A 27,945-nucleotide genomic window follows, 5' to 3' on the forward strand; every position below is an offset into this window, starting at 1 on the left:
CTCCGCAACAGGAGAGGCCACAACAGTGAGAGGCCCGCGTACCACAAAAAAAAAAAAAAAAATTTAAAGGATGCACTTCATGCAGAAGGAAAGGAAGGTTAGGGCTTCGAGAAGGAATGGATAAGAAGGTGGTGACTATGTGTATCAATCAAAGCAGACACTGATGTATAAAATAGTAGTAATGGTGTATTGTAAGAACAAAAAAAGAGAGAAATAAATTCCTAGCTGTGGTAGCATATAAATCTGGAGCAGGAGATTTGAGTTAAAGATTTCAACAGTTCTTGTATTAATTAACTTTGGAGGTTGATTAACTAATTCATAATAAAATTTCCAGGATAACCGTCAAGATGACAGAAAGGTATAATTTTCAGACTAATGGAGAGAGAAAAGTGGAATGAGAAAATATAAACAGTCAAAAGAAAAAAGACAAGAAGGGAGAAAAAAGAAACGTGAAGGAGTGGAACAAATAGAAAGCATAAAATTCCAAATGTGTCATTAGTTACAATAAATGTAAATGGACTAAACATGCCAACTAACAGATAAGGATTATTAAAGTGATTTACTATATCTGTTTACAAAAGGCACAGAAAGGGTGAAAGTAAAAGGATGGAAAAGGATATATTGGAAACTGAAATAAATCTGATGAAGTTATATTAATATCAAAAAATTGATTTGTGGATGAAAAACACTACTGGAGATCATGAGAGTATAATTTAATAATCATTTAGTAATGATTAAACATTTTATTTCATCAAGCAAATAAAATTATTTTAAATCTGTGTGCCTTTAATAACATAATCTCAAAAATATAAAACAGATATTGATAGAACTACAAGGAAAAATACATGAATTCATCACCAGAGAGAGAGATTTTAGATAGTTCTCTCAGTACTTAACAGAGCAAATAAACAAAAATCAGTAATGATTATAGAAGATTTGAACAATGCAAAAAGGGTTAATCTCATGGACATTACATAACACTATACTCTGAAACTCAGAACTCACATCTTTTCAAACCTAATGGAACTTGTAAATATATTGAAAACATTGGTCAATAAAGCAAGTCACAATAAATTTCAAAAGACAAAACCATGAAGAATGCATGGTGAGCCCTTAAGGCAGTTAAGCTGGAAATCCATAAAAAAGAAGACTTGAAAACCCTGATATATTTGGAAATACACATATTTATGAGTAAAATAGATCAAAGAAGAAAGCATGATGGAACTGAGAAAATATTTATAAATCAAAGTGCGTGGGGTGCAGTTAATGCAATTCTTGGAGATAAATAACCTTGAGTGTTTGTATGTAAATGAAGGGGGGCTGAAGTTAGTGAGCTAAGCATTCAGTTTTGTAGTTTTGATAAAGAAGAGTAAAATAAACAAAAGGAGAGTCAAAGAAAGGAAATAATAAAGGGGAAGATATTAGTGAAATAGAATGGAAACATACAATAGAGTTCCTTTAAAATGAAAAAAACTGCAAAGATCTGGTGAGACTGATCCAGGAAAAATAGCAAACAGTATTAGGAATGTAAAAGGAACACAATTATAGATGCTGCAGATATTTAAAAGATGGGTTGAGGTTGTCATGAACAAATTTATGCCAATAAATTTGAAAACGTAGTAAATGCCTAGAAATATAGCTTACTAAAATTGACTCAGGAAGAAATAGAAAACCCGAATAGTCACATGACCATTTGAATCCGTGGTTAAAATCTTCCCACAGAGAAAATCTAGGCCCAGATAGAATTAAAGCAATTTCTATCAAATATTAAAGGAAAAATAAGTCCACTCTGTACTGAATCCTGTGGTGTAGAATTGGAACTGGAGGTATCGGTGTGAACTCACATTATGCACACACACGTGTGTGTGTGTGTGTGTGTGTGTTCTAGCTCTGTCTGCTGAAAGGGCCACACCAGTAGCAGAGAGCTACAACTTACATTCAGATCTCGGTTTCCAGACATGGTTCACCATTAAAAGGAGGCTTTCTGGCCTCCGTCTAGAGTTGGAGCAGAGAAAGGACTAGATGAACTTAGAATGTCCGTGCTGGACAGCAGGCCGTGCTCAGAGCGTGAGGAGACCTGCCCTGGGACACAAGCCACCCTAAAGGCCTCCCTGGCCAGGTCTGGGACAGTTTTCAGCGTTAAGATGAATAAGGATGGTGATGGATTAAAATCCAGCGAATAAAATGGGATTCCATAAATCCACACTGATATAAATAAGTGAATGAATAAATAAATACTAAGAGAAAGTTCTTCCTAACAGTACATCCATTCTAGATGGATGACTGGAGAGAGAAGAGGTGAATTATAAAATCCCCAGTTGGTAACCATTGCAGGAATAATTCAGGCCAGAAGCGTCAATGGACGCTAAGATTACTGGGTGAGCAGGTGGGGAGCAGCCTGTGGGGACAAGTGTCTCGAGGGCGGGGAGGGGCTCCCCTGCGGCCCCCTCACAGCCCGGCCCGCTGGTCTCTCTCCTCTAGGCTTTGCTCAGAGTCACCCCCTCTGGAGGCCTCCTCCAGCCACACTGGGACGCTCAGTGCTCGCCTGTGTCCCCAGGCGGGGGCTGGAGACATGAATGACTGTGGGCAAGCGAGTGACCCGGCCATAGGAAAATCCACAAGCTGATGCAGTATAATCCTGGCGTGGACTCTCTTGTTTTCTAAATACGGCTCTGCGTGAAATGAGCACGTTTATTCACACTCCTGAGGTTTCTTCTCGCCTAAGTGAACGGGGCTTTGACTGGCAGTTGGAATCCCTCCTCTCCCGCAGCCTAACCGTGGGGTTTGGAAGGACGGGCACCCCTGCCCGTACCACCTGCTGGTGCCCCTCCCCAGCCCGCCTCCCACCGTGGTTAGATAAGAGCTCCTCTGGCGCCTGCTGTTTTACTCCCACGTGCTTGCCGCCACCTTCCCCGTGCTGGGTGGGCGGACAGCTGGACGCGAGGGCACAGAGCCCGGCGAGCAAGTCCGTTCTTGGCAGCCCAGGTGCAGAAAACAGCCTGTCCAGAAGGAGACTGAGAGTAAGCGGTGTCCTCTGCTGCAGCGCTTTTTTCCAGCCTGTGTGATGCACGTGCATCTTCCAAAGGCAAAACAAGGAGTTTATCGTTGAGTTCTTGAAAAGCGAAGGGAGGACAGTTTGAATGTCTGAAAACTGAAGTGGTCCATTAATTTGAGGCCAGGATTGCAGCGGGGTGGGGAGCCCCACGCCCTCCATCTGGCCCCGTCCCGGACGCCAGGCCTGGTCACTGGTCTCCCCCGGCAGGTGCACTGCACTGCACGGGAGCCCCATGCGTGCCCACTCATCACGGAGAAGAGCGGGTGTCGGGAGAGGTGAGCTGGGGCTCTTCGGGGTTCCTGTCAACCCCTGGACTCACGTGGCCTCTGGGCCCCGAGAGTTGTCGCCAGGGTCACCCAGAGTGGGGCCTGGCGGTGGGGGCAGTGGTGAGTGGAGCCGGTTAGCAGCCCGGCCTGTGAAGGTGGCTGGTCCCCCACGTCCTGGACCTCTGTCTCACAAGAGGGTGTGCCGGCCCCACAGGAGGTGACAGGGGAGCCCGCCAGAAGGTCCTGCTCGCCCAGCCCCCGCGCCTGCTCTCAGCCGCACGAAGGGGACAGCCGGCCGCCAGGGACTTGCCCCGCCGGCTACCTGGCTCAGCTGCTGTGACAAATACACAGACCTTTACCTCTCACAGTCCTGGAGGCCTGAGGTCCGAGGTCAGGTGCCCCATGGTCGGGCTCTGGTGAGAACCGCTTCTGGGTTGTCCCCACATGGCGGAAGGGGTGAGGGAGCTCCCTGGGGTCTCTTACGAGGACACTAATCCCATTCGTGGGGCTCCACCCTTGTGACCCAAAGGCCCCTCCGAACACCATCACCCTGGGGGGCCAGGAATCTGGGGACACAGGCATCCATCCACAGGCCTTGTGGAGGTTGGCGCTGAGTTGGCGGCAACAAGATGTGGACGCGGAACATCACGGCATTTGCAGGGCACCCGCTGCCCCGCCCTGCTCAGAGCTCCTCCGGTGTGTGTCCCTGCTGGATCCTCACGACAGCCCACGCCCGTCTTACGGCAGCGCTGAGGCTCCCAGGACCCCTGCTCTGAGCCCGAGCTCCTCTGCTAAGCAGGTCTTTGAGGGGGTCTGGGCTGGAAGTGGGCAGAAGTGGGAGGCATGCCTGCTCCTTGGGCTCCCAGGAGCTCCAAGCTCACTGTTTCCCTCCACCCTGCCCTCTGGGCACAGCTTTGGGGAGAGCCGGGCAGAGCCGTAGTCATGCCAGCTGCCGCCATTGGGACACGCGGACAAGCGTGGATGTCAGCCCTGAACTCGAGGGCCTGGGGCCCAGCGCGCTGCTGGACCAGGGCTGGAGGGGAAACGACCCAGGTGCCAAGGCCATGTGTGCTGTGCAGAGCACAGTGCAGAGCCTAGGGTGCTCCCTCGATGCTGAGATGATTTTTACCAGGCATGTGTTCATTCAAAGCAGGGGCTGGGCTTGGACGTGGACCTATCCACTCCAGGAGCTGCAGCTGGTCAGAATCGGGGGTTCAGCCCATCTTCCCGTGGTGTCCCCAGCTTCTCTCTCAATCACCCTGGGTGGCAGAAGTCCTGTACCCCAATCCCTGGACTGCCCTACACGTCCCCAATTCAGCGCGCCCCACGATCTGGGCTCACCTGTCCCGTCCCGAGGAGCTGGCTGGCAGCACAGTGGCTTCTGGGCATCACGCACCATCTAGGGGCAGAGATGGGGCGTCTTCTGGTTCCTCCTCCACCGGGAGCACTTGGCACCCCTCAGGGGCCAGACCCAGGCACAGGACCCCTGAGAAGCTGCTGGTGGGGGCGGGGTGTCCGTGGCCCAGGGCTCGGCCCAGGGTGGTAACTGCCCTGCGTCTCCTCTGTGGGAAGGACTCGGAAGGAAGCGGGGTACCGGGTGGGGCCGGCGGGGTGCAGTCAGCCCCAGTCCGGTGGGGCAGTGGCCGTTCCATTCTCCCCCTCCCCCTACGGCTGTGTGTGCAGCATATTCACAGGGACGCCCACCGTCTCCAGCACGATTCCTCACGTTCTCTCTGTTGCAAATGAGCCTTTTCAGGTATGCAAGAAATCGAGGAAGTGAGAGGAAGGCTGGTTCCGGTTGGTTCTACAGCCAGTTGGTGGACAGCCTGATCCAGGCAGTGAGAACCTCAAGTGCGGCTGAGCTCGGGCCTGAGTGGGGGAGGGAGCCAGGGCTCCAGGCGGAGCACCGGGTCCAGGCTGGGCTGCGCGGGCCCCTGGGAGCCCGTTCATCTCCGGAAGGGGCGGCCCTGGCTGGGCCTCCTGTCTGCCTCGAGACCCTGAGCTCTGTCTACAGACCAGAGGCGCCCGGGCTCTGCCCTGCGGGAGGACGGCTTCCGTGGGACCAGGGCTCTTGGCCGCCCTCACCTGCCACTGCCCCTCAGGCTAGGCTGGGCAGGAGGAGGGCCGGCTGCCCGCAGGGTGGGGCTGAAGGGACGCGGGTGCCACCGGGGTCCCGTCTCGTGGCTTGGCCCCCTTTCTGGGGACAGCGGCTCACCAGGGGCACGAGGCCCTTCGACGTGACAGGCCTCTCCGCCCCTGGCTGGACCGCAGGGGACGCCTCGAGCTCCGGGCCTCGGGGCCCTGCTCCCCCACCCCGTCCCCAAACGTCCCTCCTCGCGGGGCCTAGGGGGCCACAGTGACTCCTTCTCTGCACGCGTTCACCAACTCCCCGTGGACCCTCGCCCCACACACCTGCTCCCTGCCGCCGTTTCTCCCCGGCCTGTTGCCAGGGGCGACCAGGAGCAGGCGGGGCGAGGCGTGGCGGCGGGCTCGCCCCTCGTCCCGAAGGAGACCGGGCGGAGAGGGCGCCGGCGATGGCTGGGTGGGGTCCGCCGGCGGAGGCCCCTGCCCAGAGCCCTGCCTCCCCTCCAGGGCCCCGCTCAGACCCGCGGGTGAGACGTGTGGTGGCAGGGAGAGGAGAAGCGGCACCCTGGAGACAGACGCTGGGCCGAATACCAGAGCCAGGTGACGGCGGAGCTGCCGCCCCGCCCCGGGGCTCTTCCCCAGCTGCTCTCTCCCAGCGCCGCGGGCTCCCCCCTCCGGACTGCCCCCCACGCGGAAGAGGGCGGGCACCCGCCGCCTGCGGGCCTGGCCGTGGCCCCCACCCGCACTGGGGTTTGCTGCCCTGACTCAGCTTCCGGGCGCTCCTGACCTGGGGGCCGGGGCTGTCGGCTCAGATGAGTTTTCGGGAAGGCGCCCCCCACCCTGGCTGGGCCTCCGGGACAGCCTCGGAATCACATTCGGTTTCTTCTAGTCTCACCACAGGCCTGGGGGTGGGGCGCGCTGGCGGCCCTGCTCGCACGCGAGGCCCTGGCCGGGGTCCAGGCGGCTGTCACCGCGGCGCTGACGCCCCATCGCGTGACAGGAGCCCGAGGAGGCCCCGCCGGGCGTGCCCCGCGGAATGTGGCTGCGGAGGAGGGAAGTGCGGGTGCCCGGCGGGGGCGCACGCGAGGCCGGGGAGCCGCGTGGGGGGGAGGGGAGGGAGGTTAGGCGGGGACCCCCGCCGCGGCTGCCCCTGTGCGGGCAGCGGCCCCTGCACGTCTGTGGGCGACGGAGCGCATCTGTCTGCGCGCCGCCGAGTGGGGCTGGGTCCCGGCGGGGGTCGGCGAACCGCGTCTGCCGCGGTGACGTCACCGCCTGGGGCTCCCCAGCCTCCGGCCGTGGGCGGCAGCACAGCCGGCTCGGCGTCCGCAGGCCCAGAGAGCAGGGAAGCCCCGTCCCAGCGTCCCCTTCCCCTCAGCCCAGCGCGCACGGGGGCGGGGAGCTGGCTGGAGCCGGGGCGGCCCCTGCAGCGGCGTGTGTGGCAGGCAGGCCTTGGCGGTCCGGGCTGTGGCGGTCCCCCTGGGCGCACCGAGGCGGGGTCCTGCCCCCCAGCCCCGCCGCTGTGACCCCACGTCCAACCAGGCCCGCTTGGGCTCTGCCCACCCAGCTGGGAGACGTGGCCTTGTGCTGGCAGGGGGCTGCGGGGAGGGGTGGGGCGGGAGTGGGTCCCGGGCCCCCGCCGGTTGGCGTTTCCCTCCTTTAGCTTTCTCAGCCCCTGAGAGCAGAGCACGGGGTCTGTGTGACCCTCTGTCAGAGGCTCGGAGCATTCTGACGCCAGAAGGTTCCCGCGCGGACATGGCGCCTCTCGGTGGGCTCCTCCTGGGTCTGACTAATCCGAGCTCTATGAGTTTCACGCATTCACCTCTCAGCTTCCTGAGCAGAGTGGAGCTCAAGATGGACTAAACGTTAGTTAACGCCTCTGGCTTCTCTGCTCAGAGCTGTCTCACTGCCTAGAGAACCAGCAGCCTCGAGGGGAGCTTGGCTGCTGGCGGGTTTCGGTTGGGAAGGGAGGCCTGGGCGTCTAAGGCACACACGGCGGCGTCTGCGTCTCCGCCCAGGCACCCAGGTGTGCCTGTCGTGTTTCCCAGAACACACCTGCTTTCCCTCGAGGAAATGGGTTCGTTTCTTGTTCTATCTAGTGCAGGAGAGGAAGGCGATGAAGCGAAGCTTCTGAGAGAGGGAGGGACCGAGAGGCCGGCGGAGACTGAAGGCCATGGCTGGGCCACCAAGGGCCACCGTCCAGGGGCCTCCCTGAGGGCCTCTGCCTCGCGCACTTTGCCCCTGTGGCTGCCCTGAGCTTGGCGTCAGGGGTGTAAATGAAGGGCCACCTTGGCCACTGCCTGTGTGTGTGTGTGAGGGGTCTCGGTCCACAGTGGTCCTGGCCCAACCTGGAGAGCACGTCGGGGGCCTGCTGTCCTGGGGCCTGGGACCCTGCATTTCTGACCAGCGCCTGGGGGAGCGGGTGCGCCCTGGAGGGAAAGTTCGGCACAGCCTGCTGGTTTTGAAGGAGAAATGCTGGGGAGTCCCATGCTGTGGTTGTATTCTACTCCAAAACCAGACGAGACAGGGACCGCCTGCAGGGCCCTTGGTGGCATTGACATTTCCCCTGAATGAGGGAAATGGTAGGCACAGCCCTCCCGGCCTCCACAGAGGCACCAGCGCCAGGCCCGCTCCTGGCCGGGACCCCCTTTAATGCCTGTGCGCTCAGCAGCCCCCAGCGGCCCCCATAATTCCCAGGTGCTGATGATGCTGAGCACGGAGTTGGGGGTCCCCCACCAAGCGCCAGGGGCTGGGATGTGGATGACGTCTGCCTGACCTGCACATCTGTCTGAGCTTTTCACCCCAAGTGGATGTGAGGCCAGAGGGGGTGTTGGGAGAAGCAGCGTGAGCGTGCAGGGGGCGCCCGCCTGCCGGGAGCATTGTCTGCTCCGCTCTGGGTGAGGGGCGGGGGCTCCAGGAGGGAGGGATGGGGGAGGGGCACGTGGGGGTCCCGGCCGGTGATTGGTTACCCAGACCAGTGGGGTCCAGTTTGGGGACCTGCCCGCGCTTGGGTCTTGAGAGAGGAGCTTTGGGGACCCCCGGGGGGGGGTCCCTGAGATGGGGAGGGGGGTCAAGGGGTTTGCAGGAGGGGGGAGTGCAGTTTCTGGGGAGCAGAGTGGGGCAGGGTCCTCAGACGCGGCCTAGCTATGAAGTCCCGGTCCCCCGAATGTCACCCGGCTCCCACCCAGCTGCCCCGCCCGCCGCCCTGGGTGTCTTCTGGGCAGCGAGGAGACCACAGGTCAGCGTGCCTGTGGAGGGTGGGTGGAAGTTGGAGAAACGTCAGGGAACCATCACTAACTGTGCTCTCCTCCAACAGCCCTGCAGCAGCCGGCGGCCGGTGCCCCCTCACCAGAAGACAGGGATCCGCGTGGAGGGTCTGCCGTGCTGGAGGGAAGGCTGCTACTGGAGGTGAGCCCTCGCTCGTGTCACGTGCGGCCGTGTCCCCGTGGGCCTCGGTTGTGACCGCTTACAGCCACTGGGAAGTTAAGCCTCAGGAAGGGTTGCAGGGTGTGGCTCCAGGACCCCCTGGGGGCAGCACAGGCAGTGACCTGAGGCCCATGAGCTTCAAATCTGAAAACCGTTTTCTGTTCTGCATTTTCTGGTTTTACTTGTCAACGGGAGAACCTAATGAAAAATTGAGCGGGCTTTTTACCCCTCAAAGTGAGGACGGAAGACTGCATTGTGCGTCCCAGGTCTAGTGGGCGAGCCAGCTGCCCTGTTGCTGGTGCTACACGCTGGGCGTCACGCCCGGGCTGGGCTTCTCACCTGAGACAGACCCGGCTGGCTGGTTCTGAACTGCTTTTCCTGACCCTGTTGCTCGTGGGTCAGTTTCTTAAACAAGAAAAGAGGAGGTGGAGCTTCCTGGGTTGGATCAAATCACAGAGCGAGGGTGCCGCGGCCTCCGCTAGAGAGACTCGGGCCCTGGTCTGCCCCTCCTCCAAGGGGCTGGGGGGATGCAGGCCGTCCCTCCACAGGACAGTGTGGGTGCTGAGGGAGAGGAGCCCGTGGCAGGCTGCCCCTCAACCGGCCGCCGAGGTGACCCTGGAGCCGTGCTTCGCTGGCCGTGCCCACGTGTCTCCCTGCCTGTCCACCTCGGGCCCTAGAGCCCCACTGGGTGGGCAGCTCTGCCCCCAGGGGAAGCCAGCGCGTCCTCGATGCCCTCCGCGCCCCGACATTCGGTGCATCTGTTAGGTTGACCCGATGAGGGGCAGACGTGGCTCAGGATGGGTGCCGCTTACACTGGGAGAAGTTCCGCCGGGCAGGAGCCCATCGGCTTCCTCCAGGCGCTGCTCTGTAGCCCAGGCTGCTCCGTCGGCCGAGCCCCTCCCGCACCTGTCGCTCTGGGCTCAGCGCCCTCGCCAGCACGACGGGACTGATCAGAGCGGTCAGCTCCCGTTCACGTCCCGGCCCCCCGGGGCCAGCGCCTCTCACAGGGAACACATTGCGCTCCGCCCACGGAGACACGGCTGAGCACGGCAGCGCCCGCAGCACCCCACTTCCCCCGTGGCCCCGACAGCGCCTCCCGCCCAGCAGCGCCTGCCGCGAGGAAGGGAGCCCACGAGACGCCTTTTCTGTCCCACCTCAGCCCAGCCTCTCGGAGGCGGGCAGCCTCTCTGCACGCTACTCCAGCTTTTTACTAGAAGCATCAAACGCCGACCAGGAAGGGAGGATGGACTGACAGGTGGCGGGACTGGTGGCCGGGCTCCGGCTGTGGTCAGCAGTGGCCAACCGGTTCCTCCAGTTCTGCCCATGTCTCCTCGGACACCCCTCGCCCTGGTGCCCCTCCTCACGCTGCACCTTCTCATCGTGCGGGCACTGCGTCCAGCCCTCTGCTCTCCCATGTGCCCGACCATGGCGCCCCCTCCGGCCCCGCCCCACGGCCCCCCAAGCTCTCGGCCCCTGCTGAGGGGTGTGGATGTGCTTTGAGGATCTATGAGCTTAGGGACCTTTTGCTTTCTAAAGAGATAAGAACAGGCGAGGACTGAAGTTCTTGCAGGCAACGGGGTTCACGTCTGAGTCTCCTGTGTGAGGAGCCCGGGGCCTCCCACCCCTGGAGCCCGTCGGGAGCAGAGTGTGGGCCTGAGAGCAGCGTGCTTTTGGAGATGTCGTGCTTTCAGTAGAGGAAGTGTTCCCATATTCATTATTCATCAGGTTTTTAGGAAGCAAATCTTAAATATTGTTCTTTTTCCTTTGCAACTGTTTTTTTTTCTGTCAGTGCTAGTAATCATGGAGCTGAAAAATGTCCTGCCAGTTTGAATTCTATTCTTGGCAAAAGATAGCTGGCATTGCTCTTTTTCGTATTCATGTTCAAAATTAAAATGACATCTTAGCCATAAAATCTTTTTTAAACTTTTGTTCTGAGCTATAAATACAGAAGCCAATGTGCACAGCCCGGTCTCCCAGTTAGTGCCCAGGGCACTGTCCTCACCTCTGTGCCCAGGGCCACACTCTTCCTGCTTCTCCAGTGGGTGCAGAGCTGTGGCACTGCAAGGCTCTCCTGCCTTCGGGGTCGGGGGGCGTGGGGCGGGCCGGGGGCACCTCGGGCCTTTCTTCTCGTGCGTGTGCCTCGAAGCCTGGACTACTAAGTCTTCCCTGGGGCCTCCGGACATGGACGGCCGCCCTGCGTCCTGGCTGAGGCTGCAGCCCAAGATGTGATGAGCAGGCCTGACTCCCAGGTCCCCACAAGCTCCTGGGGGGTAGGGCCAGGGGAGGTGGTGCGTCCTGTGTCTGGCCTGGGGACGTCTGGGGAGCTACCCGCCGGGTGGACTTTCTCAAGAAGAGGTCCTGTGGCTGAGGGTCTGGGTCTGCTGCCCATCTGCTCTGGGCACCACAGCCTGCCCTGGTGCACGCCCTGCCCACTGGGCTCGCTGGCCAGGCCAGAAGGGTGCCCACCCGCCTGCTCCATTTTGGAGAATGAGGTCCAGCAGTTCCTGACGTGGCCGCCTTCATATCCAACGTTCTCTGTAGCCACAGGATGTTTCTGGAAGCTCCCTTTGATTGGAATCAGGGTTGGTTATATGACGAGGGCCCTTCACAGCACTGCCAGAGCAATGATTCTCAAACTTTGGGATTAGAGACTAATTTTCAAGTTAAAAATATTCCCAAACAGAGCAAAATAAGCAAACCAAGCAATAATAACAAGAAAATCCTAGGTTTTATTTCCAATCTTCAGTCTCTTGAAGATAAACTGTCATCAATTCCTATAAGATTTAGAGCTGACACAGACATTAAGAGTGACTGTGGTCTAACATCTGTGATTTTAACATGAAACAACCAGGAATTAGAGCCGTTAGGGGCTTGTCCAGGGTCCCCGTTGGGGTGGGACTGGACGCCCAGTCTCTTGGTCCATGTTTGGAGGCTCCCTCGGGGAAGCCAAGACCCAGCAGAGCTGCCGCCAGTAAGCACCTTGGTACAGGCACTGGGAGGGGTGGAGGAGGCGTGGGAGTGGGGGATGAGGGCAGACGTGGTTCTGGAAGCACCGACCTTGGGTGTGTGGTCAGTGCCACGCCCGGGCCTCATCCTCCATCCAAGCTGGGCTGCAGGGCCGTCTAGTTCAGTGGGGACGGGACAACGTGCCGGCAGTAGCCATGAGTTCAGGCCTGTCCGGCCAGAAGACACTCTGATCACTTGACCCTGGCTGGAGTTCGGGTGTCCTGTGCCGCACGGGACATTTCCTGATCGAGTTCTTTTGGGGAGTATAGGGTGAGCAACACGGCAATTCCTCCACCCCCAGGTTTCCCTCCTGCTGTCCATTTGCAGTCACGTCCTCCACCTGAGTGTCCGTCACCCATGTTGTGGGCGTCTCAGAGCGCTTGCCCACCCAACTGCTGAGGCCATCGGGGTTGTTTCCAGGGTGTGCTGGCTACGAGTAAAGCTGTGATAAACATTCGCACACAGGTTTTTCTCTGAACATAGGTTTTCCTTTTGTTTGGATGATACCTACATATGTGTGTGCCTAACTTTGTAAGAAATGGCCACTCTGCTTTCCAAGGTAGCTGTGCTGGTGCGTCCCCGCCAGCAGGGAACGGGAGTTCCAGCTGCTGCAAGTCCCTGGTTTGCACAGTATTACAAGGCAGTTTTAATAGCTGGACTCTCACTATGGTTTTAGTTTGCGTTTCCCTCATGACTAATGATGCTGAGCATCTTTTCATGTGTCTATTTGCCATCCATAGATCCTCCTTGTAAACTGTCTGTTCAGGTCTTTGTCCACTAAAAAAAAAAAAAAAAAGAAAGAAAGAAAAAGAAATCAGGTCATTTGCTTTCTTATTGTCGAGTTTAGAGCTCATATAAATGTTCTGGACAAGTGTCCTCACTGTATGTACGTTCTGTTGTATGTAGGTTCTGTTGTATGTAGGGTCTGTAGTAATTGCTCACAACCTGGCTTGTCTTTTCAATTCTCTTGACAAGGCCTTGCAGAGAGTGAAAGTATTTAACTTTGACAAAGTCCAATCTATCCATTTTTTTTGATAAGTCATGATTTTGATGTCACATGCAACAACTCTTTACCTACCCTAAGGTTACAAAGACTTTTCTTTTATGTTTGAGTCCAGTGTTTTATACTCTTACATTCAGTTTTAAGTTTTACACTGAAGTCTGTGATCCATTTTTATTTAACTTGGTGTAAGGTGGGAGGCATACGTCAAGATTTATTTTTTTTGCATATGAATTCCAGTTCTTTCAGAACCATTTATTTGAAAGTTGATCCTTTCTCTGCTGAATTGACTTTACACCTTCATAAAAAATCAGTTGGCCACATTTTTGTGTCTGTTTCTGGACTCTCTGTCCTGGTGCCTAGATTGTGTGTCTGACCTTTCACAACCTTTCACTGTCTTAATTAATATAGCTTTATGGGCTTCCCTGGTGGCGCAGTGGTTAAGAGTCCGCCTGCCGATGCAGGGGACACGGGTTCGTGCCCCGGTCCGGGAAGATCCCACATGCCGCGGAGTGGCTGGGCCCGTGAGCCATGGCCGCTGAGCCTGCGCGTCCGGAGCCTGTGCTCCGCAACGGGAGAGGCCACGACAGTGAGAGGCCCGCATACTGCAAAAAAAAAAAATTTAATTAAATAATAAAAAATATATATATATATATATATATATATCTTTATAATAAGTCCTGAAATCAGACAGTGTGAATTGGCCCCTGTTTTTTGTTGTTCTTTTTCAGAATTGTTTTGGCTATTTTGGTTTCGCTGTCTTTCCACATAAATTTTATTACATTTTTTTGAGAGTTCAAGTATTATTTCTTTTATTTTTTTATTTTTTATTTTTTTAATTAATTTTTATTGGAGTACAGTTGCTTTACAATATTGTGTTAGTTTCTGCTGTGCAGCAAAGTGACTCAGTCGTACGCATACATATGTCCCCTCTTTTAAAGATTTCCTTCCCATTTAGGTCACCACAGATTATTGAGTAGAGTTCCCTGTGCTATACAGTAGGTTCTCATTAGTTATCTATTCTATACATAGTAGTGTATGTATGTCAATCCTCATCTCCCAATTCTCCACATAAATTTTATTTATTTTATTTTATTATTATTTTTTAATTAATTATTTTTGGCTGCATTGGGTCTGTTGCTGCACACACGCTTTCTCTAGTTGTGGCGAGCAGGGGCTACTCTTTGTTGTGGTGTGCGGGCTTCTCATTGTGATGGCCTCTCTTGTTGCAGAGCACAGGCTCTAGGCGCGCGGGCTTCAGTAGTTGTGGCATGCAGGCTCAGTAGTTGTGGCTCACAGGCTCTAGAGCACAGGCTCAGTAGTTGTGGCACATGGGCTTAGTTGCTCCATGGCATGTGGGATCTTCCCGGACCAGGGCTCGAACCCATGTCCCCTGCATTGGCAGGTGGATTCTTAACCAGTGCGCCACCAGGGAAGCCCTATTTTGTTTTTTTAAATATTTATTTAATTTAATTTTTTGGCTGCTCTGGGTCTTAGTTGCAGCACTCGGGATCTTCGTTGCCACGTGCGGGATCTTCGTTGTGGCATGCGGACTCTTACTTAGTTGCAGCATGTGGGATCTAGTTCCCTGACCAGGGATCAAACCTGGGCCCCCTGCATTGGGAGCACGGAGTCTTAGTCACTAGACCACCAGGGAAGTCCCTCCACATAAATTTTAGAATTAGCTTGTTGACAGCTATAGAAATTCTGGCTGGAATTTTGACTGGGGTTGTGTTAGAGCGGCAGATCAGCTTGGGGAGAACTGACGGCCTGACAGCACTACTCTCCCAATTCATGAACAGTGTCTCCCATTAATTTAGGTCTTTTATTACTTTCATCAACGTTTTATGGCTTTCAGCCTAAAGAGCCTGTGTATATTGTTAGATTTATACCTTAGTATTTTCTATTAATATTTGTATTGCTATTGTACGTGGAGCTGCTGTTTAATTTCTACTTTCATTACTAGTATACAGAAATACAATTTATTTTTCTAGGTTGACTTTTTGTCTGTGACCCTTCTGAATTCATCAGTAATTCTTGGAGCTTTTTTGTAGATTCTGTGGGAATTTTTACGTAGATCATCATGTTTTCCGAGAATAGAGACAGCTTTTATCTACTTTTCAAGTTGCATGCTTTATTTTTCCTGCCTTATTGCACTCCTAGGCCTTCCAGTGCAACAGAGTAGATGAGGTGAGAGCGAACACCTCTGCCTTTCCCTAACCTTAGGGAGAAAACTTCAGTCTTTTGCTTGTTTTGCTTTTTATAGATGCCTTATATCAGATGAAGAAATTTCCCTCTATTCCTTGTTTTCTGAGAGTTCTTATTATGAATGGATTCGTTTTGTCAGCTGCTTTTGCTGCGTCTATTGAGATGATCATGATTTTTCTTCCTGAGTCTGTTAATATTGTGAATTACATTAATCGATTTTCAAATGCTGACCCAACCTTGCATGCCCAGGATAGATCTTATTTATATATTGCTGGATTAAATTTGGTAATATTTGTGGGGATTTTTGTTCATGAGAAACACTTTTGTTTCTTTCTTGTCTGGTTGTGGGGTCATATGCTAGTGGAGGCTTCATAAAACTATCTGAGCGTGTTCCCCTCTCTTTTCTTTTCTGAAAGAGATTGTGTAGAATTGGTATTATTTCCTCCTGAAATGCTTATTAGAATTCAGCAGAGAAAACAACTGGTCTGGGAGTTTTCTTTAGAAGTTTAATAATTCAAATCATAGTTTTAATCATAGGAGATTAAAGTATGAATTCAGTTTTGTTAATTGATAAAGGACTATTCAGGTTATCTATTCTCGTGTGAACTTTAGTAGTTTGTATCTTTCAAAGAGTTGGTCTATTTCATCTATGTTATTGATTTTATGGGTACAAAATTGTCCATGGTTTTCCAGTTGCCCTTTTCTTTTGCTTTTTCTTAACCTCTTTCTTCTTTTATTATTTCGGTGTGATTTCAGACTTACGAAACAGTTGACAGAGCGGTACAAAGAATTTTTCAGATTCCCAGACGTTTCCGTGTTAGCACTTGCCCTCTCTCCACACTCATTTTCTCTTCTGACCCGATTTAGGGTGCGTGGCAGGCGTGATGCCCTTTACTCCTAGAGGCCTCGGTGCATTTGCTAAACCAGGATGCCCCCCACGGCCTGGGCACAGATGCCGGACCAAGGGCTCTGAGGCCGTGTTGTGACTGTGTCCATAGCCGACTCAGCTCCCACACGGTCCCAGTGCCCCGTTTGTGCCAACAGGAACCCCGTCACATGCTTAGCTGTCCTGCCTCTCTCACCTCCTTTAATCTAGAACGTTCCTTGGCCTGCCCTGGGGTTCTGGGACACTGACTTCCCAAGGAGCACTGGCCTGTCGTCTTGCAGAGAACCCCTCAGTTTGGGTGTGACTGGTCTTCCGAGAGTGTGGCGTTCCGGGGGTCCTTCCTATCTTTGTTGATTTCACTTACTATCCTTTTGTGAGGATGTGAAACACAAACTTGATTCCGAAAGTCATAAGGAGAAGGAAAAGTCAGAGGAGGGCCCCCGCCGCCCCCCCCGCCTCAGGGTGGTGAGCTCTTTCCTCTAGCTCTCCAGCTCACATGTACCCAGCAGGGGCCGCTAGCTCGCAGGCAGCCCCTCAGGGCCCCGCCGGGCCCACCACCAGCCGACCTACTCATCCTACCAGCCCACTCCCACACAGGGCTGTCGGGTACGCTGGGAGGCCGCCCCCTCCCCCTACAAGGCCCCTGGGGCACCTGGGCCCAGTCTTCTTCCATGGCCCCCTCCCCTCCGCAGAATGTGGCTTCCCAGGCCCCACAGCGCCTCCCAGCCGTCTCCCAGCCTCCGCAGTCCAGCACCATGGGCTCCATGTTGCCTTCTTAATGTCTGTGGGTTCTGTGACTATGTCTCCTTTCTCATTTCACTGGTAATTTGCATCTTCTCTTATTTTTTCTTAGTCAGCTGGGCTAGAGGTGTATTCATCTTATTGATTTTTTTCAGAGACACAGCTATTGGTTTCATTGGTTGTTGCCATGGACCAAATACTTGTATCCCCCGCAAATTAATAGAATTCAAATTCATACTAGATTGGAGACCTAACCCCCAGTGCAGTGGTGTTTGGCGGTGGGGTCTTTGGGAGGTGACTTGGTCATGAATGGGATCTGTGTTCTTATAAAAGAGACCCCAGAGAGTCCCCCGCCCCTTCTACCACGTGGGAGACGGCTATCTGTGAGCCAGGAAGGGGCCCCCACCAGATTGCTGTCCTTGGGTGAGGTGTTCTATAAACTCCGGTCACATCAAGTTGGTTGACAGTGTTGGTGGCTTTTATATCCTTGTTGAGTTTCTGTCTAGTCTTAACCTGGAAGACATCTGCTAGTATAATTGTGGAACCTTGTATTTCTCCTTTAAGTTCTGCCAGTGTTTGCTCTGTGTGTTTTGGAGTTCTGTCGTATGTCGCAAACGCACTTAGGATTACTATGTTTTCTTCATGAATTGACCTTTCTGTCATTATCATTATATAAGATGCCTCTTTATTCCCGGTAATTGTCCTTGCTCTGAAGTGGGCTTTGTCTAATGCTAACGTTACCACCCCAGCTTCCTTTTAGTTAATGTTTCCTTGGCATGTCTTGCTTCATCTTTTTACTTTGAGTCCATTTGTATTATTATATTTAATGTATATCTCTCCTTTGTTGGCAGTACATATTTGGACCTTTTTTGTTTTTCTAAGTCCAGTCTGACAGTATCTTTTTTTTTTAATTGGTGTGTGAGGCCATTTATATTAGGGTAATCATTGATATTATTGGATTTCAGTCTACCGTTTCATAATTTTTCTATTTTTTGTTTCCATCTTTTCTGCCTTCTTTTTGATTTTAGTAATATTTATTAGTATTCCATTTCAGTATCTCTGTTGACTTTTGTTTTGTTTTTGTTTTTGTTTTTGTTTTGCGGTACGCGGGCCTCTCACTGTTGTGGCCTCTCCTGCCGCGTAGCACAGGCTCCGGACGCGCAGGCTCAGCGGCCATGGCTCACGGGCCCAGCCGTTCCGCGGCATGTGGGATCCTCCCGGACCGGGGCACGAACCCGTGTCCCCTGCATCGGCAGGCGGACTCTCAACCACTGCGCCACCAGGGAGGCCCCTCTGTTGACTTTTGATGCTTAATGTTGATGTGCTTGGGTTTATCAGATGGTCCTGTTTAGCGTTCGCTGAGCTTTTTCTGAATCTATAAATTTATGTCTCTCACCAAATTTGGAAAGTTTTCAGCCATACTCTTCAAATATTTTTATCTCCCCAACCTCTTTCTCTTTTATTTCGGAAACTCCACTGGCCCAGGTGTTAGGCCTTTTCACACTGTCCCACAGGTCCTTGAGGCTCTCTTCAGTTTTTTCCAATATTTTCTCTCTCAGCCTGGACACTTCCTATTATCTGCCTTTACTGACCCTTTTCTCTGTCACCTCCATTCTGCCATTAAGCCCATCCAGTGAAAATTTAACTTCGTATATTTTATTTCTCAGTTCTAAAATTCTCATTCGGTTCTTTCTTTTTATAGTGTCTGTTTCTCTTCTGAGACGTTTCATCTTTTTTGTTGTTTTCATTTCAAAGTGCTACCTTTATCTCATGGAGGAGGGTGTATTAGCTGGTTGCGTCCCTTACCTGATCACTCCGCTGTTTGTGTCAGCTCAGAGGTGGCATCGGTTTCTTGCCTTCCCCCCAGCGTGACTCGAACATTCTGGTGCTGAGCGGATGCAGTAACTCGGGTCGGCGCTCAGCAGGGGAAGGGCCTCCAGTGCTGCCGTCTTGGTTCTCAGAGCCTGTGAATTTGCTACTTTATATGGATAAGGGACTAAAAGTGCAGACGTCCGGGCTCCCCCTGCAGGACGTGCGGCACCGAGGCCGCACAGGCTTGTGGTGGCGGCCTCCTGTCGGCTGTCCCAAACCCGCTCCTCAAATCCAGCGCACACAGGGATCCTGGACCCTCCGGGAAAGAGGCTGATGGAGCAAAACACAGGATCCAGGAGGAAAGTCAGCTTGGAGGAGACAGATGTGCAAAGTGGAGATGACCAGACAGGCAGACCATACAGCCCTCGAGCCGCTCAGACACAGGGGACACAGGTAGCTGTAAAAGCGACCATTCAGAGATCTTAAAAGAGCTCAGAAATTAAAAGCATGAGAGCAACACCTAGAAATCCGTAGAAGGGTCTGGAGTTAGAGTGCTCCCGTGCGTACGTGAAGAATGAGCGGAGAATAACAGAGGGAAGTCGGGGAAATGGCCAGGCCCCACGGGACCTGCATAATGGGAGCTCCAGAAAGACCACAGGGGAGGAAATCATCAAGGAAGCAACCCAGAAGGTTTCGCAGAGCCCAGGACTGAGTTTCCAGCCTGAAAGGCCCCGCTGGGTGAACAGCACAGAGGATGAGAAGGACCAGGTGTTCGCCTCTGTGAAATTCTGCACCCAGGACAGGAGAGTCCGGGCTCGGAGACGAGAAGGTGGAGGCTGGAAGGCCACGAGGAGGTGCCTCAGGGGAGGGGGCTTCCAACCGGGGATCCACATGTACCTGCCTGTCCTTGGAGTGGCGGCGGGGAGTGAGGACAGCCCCGGCATCCTGGCCCCCCCCAGTTCCACTTCCTCCACATGGACCAGGCCGTGACCAAGTGGCAGCTGGGGACCTGGAGCCCAAGGCCCCTCCAGAAGGGGTGGGGGGAGAAGGCGGTGGACCAGACACTGGGGGGGGGCAGCTCGTCCGCCAGGGAGGTAAGGCCCAGGCCTGCGGTCAGTGAGGACAGTGCATTCCCTGCCCCCCCCCCCCCCGCCTCCCCCCAGAAGAGTCTGCGAGCACAGACGCCAGGCAGATTCCAGCAGAACCATGACGCAGCTCAATCCCCCGGCAGAGCGGAAGCGAGGGCTGCAGTGGCGGCGGGGACACGCGGACGCCTGAAACCTGGGGAAACCCGGGGGCAGCAGCTCTGTGAGCCGTCAGCTGGCAGCTCACGCCACCCTGGCTCCAGGCGGCCGCTCTAGCAGGAAGCCTGGCCGGGGCTCCGGGGCTCTGTGACTCTCACATCCTGCACGTTTGACTCCAGCCCTCGTCCCGCTAGAGTCCAGACCTTGAAGCTGCTCAGCTTTCTGGTGTCCTTGCAGCTGGGACCCCTCCTCGTACTTTCATCGTCAGCTTTCCTTTCTTGGGAAGCGGCTCTCTTGCAGTGTTTGTGGGGGGATCCTGTAGTTGGCGAGTCTAGCCCGTTTCTTCTTGGAATTACTCTTGTTTGGGGGCTAATTTCTGCCCTCATATTTTGTTTCTATTGACTGCACTCTCCTTGGTTTCTTTTTCTTCTCTCTAGCTCCCCATTCTGACTGAGCTTTCTCATGCCAGTTTAAGTCACACACTCTGCTTTCGTTCTCGGGGGATCACCTTCAGCGCAGGTCTTTCCAAGCAGGTTTCTCTTTGACCCCCTAGATTTAGCAGGGCTGGCGTCTCCCCAGCAGTCCTGCATCCGTCCAGGCCCCCAGACCCCGCACGGACACAGTGACTTTGTCCAGAAGTGGAATCCTGGACGGCACAGATCTAGTCTGTGTTCCTGACTTTTTAAGGCCCCCCTGAGGTTCAGGATGTGGGTCACCCTCCTCGCAGCCCCCAGATGTGCTTCTTGTTCTGAGGGCCTCCCCTCAGTGCTTTCACTGAGGGTCTTGATGTGAAATCTTCCTGCATCTCACCCCGCGCCTTCGTGCTTGGATAACAGCTTGGTGGGATATAGAATCTTAGGTTCAGAGCTTTTCCTTCAACCTTCGGAACTCCTGTCCCACTGTTTGCAGCGCGGGTGCCGCTGACGGGGTCCGCGGCTGGTTCTCTGCAGCGGCTCCGCTCCGGCTCCCTCTTGAGCTTTCGTGAGCCTGACATTCTTGGCTTTGATATTCTTGAATTGCACTGTAATGTGTCTTTTTCGTCTGTTTTGCCTGCTTGGTGCTCCAAGTTCTTTCCATCTGAGGTCTTTCTTCTTCAATCTGGATTTTGTTTTCCATCGTTGCATCCAATGCTGTCCCCCTCTGTTACTGGCTCTACCTCTGGAGACACCTTTACCCAGCTATCCCTGGGCACTGTCTCCCATCTGCTGCTCTTACTTCTGCGTTCTGTCTGGTTTCCCTTCTCTGCTGTCTTCAGGACTGATCTTCCAGGTTGGTACCCATCACAGCACACCCTCAAATGTTTTCTTTCTTCCTTACATTCTCATACCTAATAAATAGTTCCCCTTGATTTGCTTGTACTATTTCTTCTTATTATTTCATTTTGCTAATCGATTTTCTTATCTCCTTAAACATATTTATTTAAATTCATGCTTGTCTCATCCTTGGTCTCCTTTCTGTGCTGCCCCACCTGCCGGGCATCTCCCAGGCTGTCTCCTGGTCCGTGTGTTCTGTCCCTGAGCAGCTGTGTGCTGGGGGCAGGAGGGAGGGTCAGAGGGCAGGGGTTGGGGGGAGGGGCTGGGCCGGCGGGTTTGCCTCCTTGGTGAGGGCTTCCCCTCAGAAAGGGCCACCTGGAAGGAGCCCTGGCCTGGGGTTTGCATGAGACTGTGGAGAGGGGGCAGGGAGGGGTGAGTGCCCGGTGCGCCCTTGCCTCTGTCATCCCACCAGGCCGACTGTCCCCAGGCAGCTAGGGGAGGGGTCGCAGCAGACCATAGAGAGGCTTCCTTCTACCTGCTCTCTGCTCCGCCCCCGCCGCGCAGGGCTGCCTGGGCCACAGTGAGGAGCAGCTGGGGTCCCCATGGCTTTCTGGGGCTCACTCCCGTTTGGATGACGTGGGCTGACTTTGGGGAGGGGACAGAGCCCACGCTGGCTCGCCCTGCGCCCACGCAGAAGCCTCGCATCCGTGCTTAACCTGGATGCCAAAAGAACTTAAAAGGAGCCGGAGGGGAGGCTCAGACCCATTGGATCGTGTTTGGTTCTGAGTTCGAGGCTGGAGCAGGACCCTAAGGTTGAAACAATGAAAATCCTCAGGGGAGGGGGTGGCCAACGGGCAGATGTGCTGACTCGCCGAGGTGAAGGGGTTTCACCCGTTCCCACCGCCAGCCTCGGGCCTGTGAAGGTGACCCACGCAGCCTGGACCCAGTGGCGCCCACGGATCCCGCGGAAATGGTGTGAGAGCGGCCTTGCGCGTCTGGGACCCCGCAGACACCCAGCAGGCCACCGACCCCTGCCGGCCCGTGCTGGCGTGGTTTCTGGAAAAGCCAGCACAGTTGCCGGGAACTTCTCAGGAACCACAGGCGACCTACTGGGAACAAGAGTGGAGACTTTCTCACGTTCAGGCCGTCGCTCTTCTAGAGGAAGACCTAGAAAGCCCTTCCCTGGTTGGGAGAAGTCGCCGGAGGCCCCGAGGGTGTCGGCTCCCGGCAGGTCGTGGACGGGGCCTCCCTGCTGCGGTTTCTGCCCCTTGGTGCCGGGCGCGCAGGTGAGGGCCCACGCGTCCTCCAGAAACGCAGGTGTGAAACCCCAGAGCACGTGTGGCCGAATCACGGAGTCGCCCGGCGCAGAAGGTGGAGCACAGTAGGAGTCGGCCGGAAGGGCAGAGCAGAGCCGGCAGGGGTGGGGGGGCCGGGTGGCCCAGGGGCAAGGGTCTCGGGGTGGCTGTGAGGGGTGGCGGCTGCACAACCCCCTGGGTCCCCAGCCGTTGAAGAATGGCACTGGCGAGGCTGACGGCGTATGTCCGGGGATCCGGGGCGGGCAGCCCCAGGATGCCCAGCTCGACCGCTCCAGGGAGAATTCCTTGATGTCCTCACCCCTGCACCCACACTTTTCCGGGGCCTCCGCTGAGCAGGCTGCGGCACGGGCTGCTCTGTCTCCCACTTTGGTCTTGGTGCTCAGAGAAACCACACTTTCTCACCTCCCGTTGTGACCGCTGAGCCTGTTGTTCCCAGACTCCTTTGACGTGGCTTTTCCTTCAGGGGCGCGACAGACATAGATAAAAGTGTCAGAGGCTTCATGAGAGCTGGCCCGCAGGTGGACGCAGCCAGGAAGGGCAGCCTAACCCCCACTCCCCGGCGGCCACCAGCCCACGCCCTGCCTCCTTCCCGCTGGCCCACAGTCCCCGCCAGCCCGACCGTACGCCAAGCGGCCGAGGGCAGCGCCACGCCCAGGCTGTGTCCCACCGAGGCCCTCAAGGTCGTGCTTTCTGTCCACTCAGTGGTCTCCCTGTGGGTCAGAAGCCCCCAGCTCCTGGCTCCACCCCTGAAGGCAGTTCAGCTGCCTGGGGCCTGGCTGGACATGGCCTCTCCGTGGCTTTTAGACCCCCAGAACGCTCCACTGTGAACCCCCTGACTGTCCACCAGGAGCCCCTGACCGTCCAGGGTCACTGTGCAGGGCTCACTGGTCAGCGATCGCTGTGGTCACTCAGGCCCTGCTCTGCCCCTTGGCTTGTCCGAGGTCACACAGCTGAAAAGGCAGCACTCGGTTGGAATAGCTGCGTCCCCCCAGGGAAGGAAGAGAGGTGTCTGTCTGCTGTGGCCACGTTCTGTGTCCGGGTCTGGGCTCCACTCCCACCAGCCACAGGGAGGCTGGAGGGCCCAGGGCCAAGCTCCCTGTCCAGGTACCTCCACCGCCCAGGTGTCTGTGCCACAGCCAGGTCACTCACCTGGAGAGAAGGACCTGGAGGGCCCTGGGCAGGGGGTGGCCAGAGCAGGGGCCGCGCTGGCACGAGGGTCTAGCTCCCAGGGCCTGGGCATCCGCACCTGCCTCCACCCTTGCGGTCCTGCCCCTGTCAGCCAAATGCATCTTTGAGAACTGCTTTCAAGTGCCGTAGCCGCTCCGTGGCAGGAGCCCAAGGCCAAGTTTACTGTTTGTGGGATCTATAAACAGCCAGCGATCCGCTCCCAGCAGGAGCGCCTCGCACGCACTCAGGCCCCACTGCGAGGCCCGGCGAGTGATCTGGCTCCAGCAGGGCCGAGCGGCTGCCGGACACGCCGGGTGCCCCTCACTAGCTCGCGTGACTGGCGGCCCTGGCCTTGCGGTGTTGCTCTGTAACCGTGGCAACGGCTCTCAGGGGAGGGCACAGCTCCCAACTTCCCTTCATTCCAGGGAGGGGCGGTGAGAGGGGCCGTTGGAATTGTTCCTTTTTCCCTCTTCTTTTTCCTCTGCCGTGACCTTGACGAGCAATCTTTGAAGTACAGGCTAGCTATTTTTTCTGCGTGGGCTGGAAGAGATCAGGATATTCAAGGGCTGGCAAAAGGAAGTTCCGCTTTCTCACCCGTTTGGCTTGATCCCCGAAGAGGGGCTGGGGCAGCGGCGTCGGGGGGCAGAGCGAGGGGCAGGCCCTGCAGTGGCAGGTGCAGGTCCTGTGACTGCTAAGTAATTGAATGTGGATGTGCTTGTTTCTCCCCTTAAAAAAGTGCAGCCTTCCGCTTGGGGCCAAATTCTTTTTTCCACTTGGAAAAGTGATCTCATTTTCCATGTACCATGTTTAAAAAAACACAAAAGTCTTGTAGGATTAAAAAGAGAGAGAGAGAAAACAAACAAATGTTTGCGACGCATATTTGAAAGACGGTCCCACATGTGCAAAAGTATTTGGCGTGATGGTTCTGGACCAGAACGTCAATCTGATATTGAATCCATATGGGTCGGCAAACAGCACTTTATGGGCTTTTTGCTTTTTTAAATTTCTGCCTTAGGAGTTAAAATTAAGGTTGTTTTTGGTCATGACTAATCTCGTAAAATCTTTTTTGAGACGGCATTTTATATACTCAAACCCTGAACATTTCTTTGGTCTTTGGACTATTATTAGTGGGATGTCATGAGTCTCTGAAATGGGAAATGCTGTGCGAGGGCTGGTGGTACAGCCAGCACCCACCTCGCCCCCTCCCGCTGCCGGGGGGCTGGGGGGGAATGCACCGAGTCTGCAGCTTGCCCGGGGGAGGGCGCAAGGCCCTCGCGGCCACCACTGCCCAGCCCCATGAGGTGTCTGGGCTCAGTCACCTGGGCCGCATGGCCACTGGTGACGTCATCTCTCCCTGGTCAGCGCTGAGCTGAGGCTGTAAGAAGGATGGATGCTGTGTCCTGACAGTCCCGAGGTGGATCCAGCGCCACCCACCCTGCTTCTGCCCAGACCCCTGGCGGAGGGGCACTGCAGAGCCCCGAGGGAGGGTGTTGGACCGGCAGCCTGCAGGGCCCCGTTCTGGGGCGCTGCGGCCGGCTCCCAATAAGACGCGAGGCCTGTGGAGGCCAGAGCTGGCTTCCCTTGTCTGAGGGTCACAGTCACGGCCGCAATGGGCGGCACCAGCCCCCGGGGTCTCGGCCATCAGACCCCGCTGGGCATGGGCACGGGGCAGGGAGGGAGGCAGGTGCCCATTCAGATCAAATCCCAGCAGCACAGGAACCCCGGGTTTCCCAGGTGAGGCGCTTGAAGCCAGAGCAGGAGGGCCAGTGAGAACACAGGCACCGTCCTCATTCTGGAAAGACTCCCAGCTCTGAGCTGGCGGCAGGTCCGCCCCATCACACGCCTCCTTCCTCCCAGGCAGTGTTGCAGGGGGAGAAGGCTGTGGACTTTCCTCCTTGCTTTAGACACCTTCCTTCCCGAAAGTGTGCTCACGTCTTGCTGGAGCCCCTGTTCACAGCAGCATCGTCCTCGGGAGCCAGGAGCCGAAAGCAGCCCAGATGCCCATCAAGCGATGACGGATAAGCAAAGGTGGTCTGTACGTGCAATGGAGTATTAGTCAGCCTTAAAGAGGAAGGACATTCTGACACATCCTTCAACACGGATGCACCGGAGGGTGTGGTGCTAAATGAACAAGCCCGTCACAGAAGGACCAGTCCTGCGCGAGTCCACTTAGGAGGTCCCTGGAGGAGGGAGTAGATGGCGGGGCCGGGCTGGGGGGGGGCAGAGTGTCAGTTTGGGAAGATGTGAAAGTTCTGGAGATGGTGGTGACGGCCATACAACCACGTGAATGTGCCACAGAATTGTGCACTTGAAAGTGGCTAAAACGGTGAGTTTTCTGTTACATAGATTTTACCGCAATATAAGAAAACCTGGCATTAACAAAGTGCAGTGTCTCAGTTGGGTCAGTGTCTGAGGGGCACAGGAATCTGAGCCTCAGAGGCCCAGCCTCATCTCCGATTCTGAGACTGACAGCGCTTCAGGAAATCCTCCAGACCGGTGGAAGTGGATGCGAAGGTTTTCTGTTTTTACGTAAAGCATCTCTGAAGTGGTGCAGAAACTGTGAGAAGTGCTGTCCAGACTTGCCATCTCCGGGCTGGCACAGGACTTGCCATCTCCGGGCTGGTACCCAGTCTGGGTGGGAAGGACTCACTGACGAGGCTCTTCGGGGTCTGCTTCATGTCCTAGTGATTGACCCAAACAGTGGGAGGGAAAGAGGCAGTCAACATATAGGAAAATTGGGCCTTTTGTTAACCATAGAACATCGCAAATGTTTCATAGGTTCCCCCCGCACCAAGAAACACTGGGGGTTGGTGTATTCACAGACTCGTGACTAGCCCACTGGGATGAGATCCAGGCAAACGCTGGACTTTGCATCTGCGGCTCAAAGACGTGAGGACAGTTGGACCAGACACTTCTCCCGGGAGCCGCACAGGAATTACAGTAACAAATGACACAGTCTGTCTGGTTCTGGAGACGTTCCGGTGGACATGGGTGTCACCCAGCGTCGATTTTCAGTTCACTGGGGTTTGGGGTGGGTGAGTGATAACGGGCTTTGCGATGAGATGTGGTCACCAGTGCCACACCGTTTAGGGCAGAGGTGCAGCTGGGGGCTATGTGAGGCTTGGGTTTGTTTCTTGCTCAGAAAACTCAGCACAGAGTCTAAATCCTATTGCAAAGTCACCACCCGGGTGTTTGAACCTGTGTGTCAGAAAGTCCAGAATTTTGAAATAAAGTGAAAAGTTGGGTGGTACCTCCTCTTCAAGTCATGTGGGCACAGGGCTGCTCAGGGATCACCCAGGGGGATTTTAATTTCGCATCTAATGCAGCAATCTCATCCCAGCTGCCTGTGAGCACCTAGTGTCTCAGACACGTCTTAGGCTGGTTTAATGTCTCAGTGCTTCCCTCTTGAATAAGATCTTTGTCGAGTGTTTGCTGTATGTTTTCCTGAGGGCTGCGACGTTTCTTCTCTGAGTTATACTCTAATGGCTAAGTTGTGGCTTTGTCTCGTTTGAGGCTGTGAGACTGCGTCCCTTTCCAGGGGGCTTCCTCGTGAATGGTGTGTGGTGTGATGTCACTTTGGGCAGAACACACGACCTCCGTTTAAGCCGGACACCAGTCAGCAGCTCCGTGTCCCCGCTGCCCCCGACACCCAACGACAGAGAAACACACACATCTGAAACAAAGGTGCCGTCCTAATGTGAAACGGAGAAGGCAGAAAATCTGCAACAAAATTAACTGGAAGAATGTAGGCAGGAGGCAGAAGCCTGAGCACGCAGCAGCCTCCGGGGCTGCGGGTCGGCTGGGGCAGGGCTGGACAGTGGAGTCTCCAGCCTTCCGGCTGCAGGAGCTGAGGGGACACTGACCAGGGTGGCAGCTGCTCAGACTCTTGCCTCTCTGGTATCTGGTCCACTTGTTTTAAAAGCAAATTTTAGGTAAACCTCTAAGGGACAGAAAATACCATTCCAGAGCCATTCCAGAGCACACAAAATGAGGGAAGGGGCAGCTAATTCTGTGCGGTCAGGAACCCTGTACTAAAACCAGGCAGAGACGGCGCTCGGGAGAAATTCAGCCCGTTTTACTTGTGAGACTAGATGAAGCCATCCTGAACGCGGCGCGGCACACCAAGTCCATCATCGCCGTGAGGGAATGAGGCGTGGTGGCTGTGCGCAGATCTGGAATGGGTGATGCTCCGCGACAAGAAATATTGGTCAACTGTAGATGAACACTCAGCCTGTTAAACAGACAGACAGAATCTCAGGGGAGAACCATCTGTTGAAAAGCCCGCCTCTGTCTAGTAGTTTGGATGACACCGCCTTTCCACCTGTGCTTGCCCCTGCTCTGGGCTTCCTATCCCAGGCTACGGACGCGCTTGTCTATTCACGCACCAGCACCCAACGCCTTTAGTTGTGGAGGCCTGATGGTATGTTTTGACAAGAAATAACAGTCTTCCCTAACTTTCTTTTTCAGTGTTTTTGTCACAATT

General features: G+C 54.9%; 1 protein-coding gene across 5 annotated transcripts in view; it reads left to right on the top strand.

Annotated features, from left to right (window-relative positions):
• AHRR (aryl hydrocarbon receptor repressor) overlaps positions 1 to 27,945 on the top strand; it is a 73,120-nt gene that overhangs the window by 23,535 nt on the left and 21,640 nt on the right. For 3 of the 5 annotated variants that reach the window (XM_019951072.3, XM_033852721.2, XM_033852722.2), the window contains exon 4: positions 8,720 to 8,811. In XM_019951072.3, the coding sequence (XP_019806631.2) occupies positions 8,720 to 8,811 (92 nt within the window). Of the gene's footprint in view, positions 1 to 5,711; positions 6,007 to 8,719; positions 8,812 to 25,732; positions 27,883 to 27,945 lie in introns of those variants that run through there. The other 2 variants (XM_073801978.1, XM_033852723.2) reach the window with 2 other exon arrangements.

Source organism: Tursiops truncatus, chromosome 3, assembly GCF_011762595.2.
Source record: "Tursiops truncatus isolate mTurTru1 chromosome 3, mTurTru1.mat.Y, whole genome shotgun sequence".
Classification (NCBI taxonomy): domain Eukaryota; kingdom Metazoa; phylum Chordata; class Mammalia; order Artiodactyla; family Delphinidae; genus Tursiops; species Tursiops truncatus.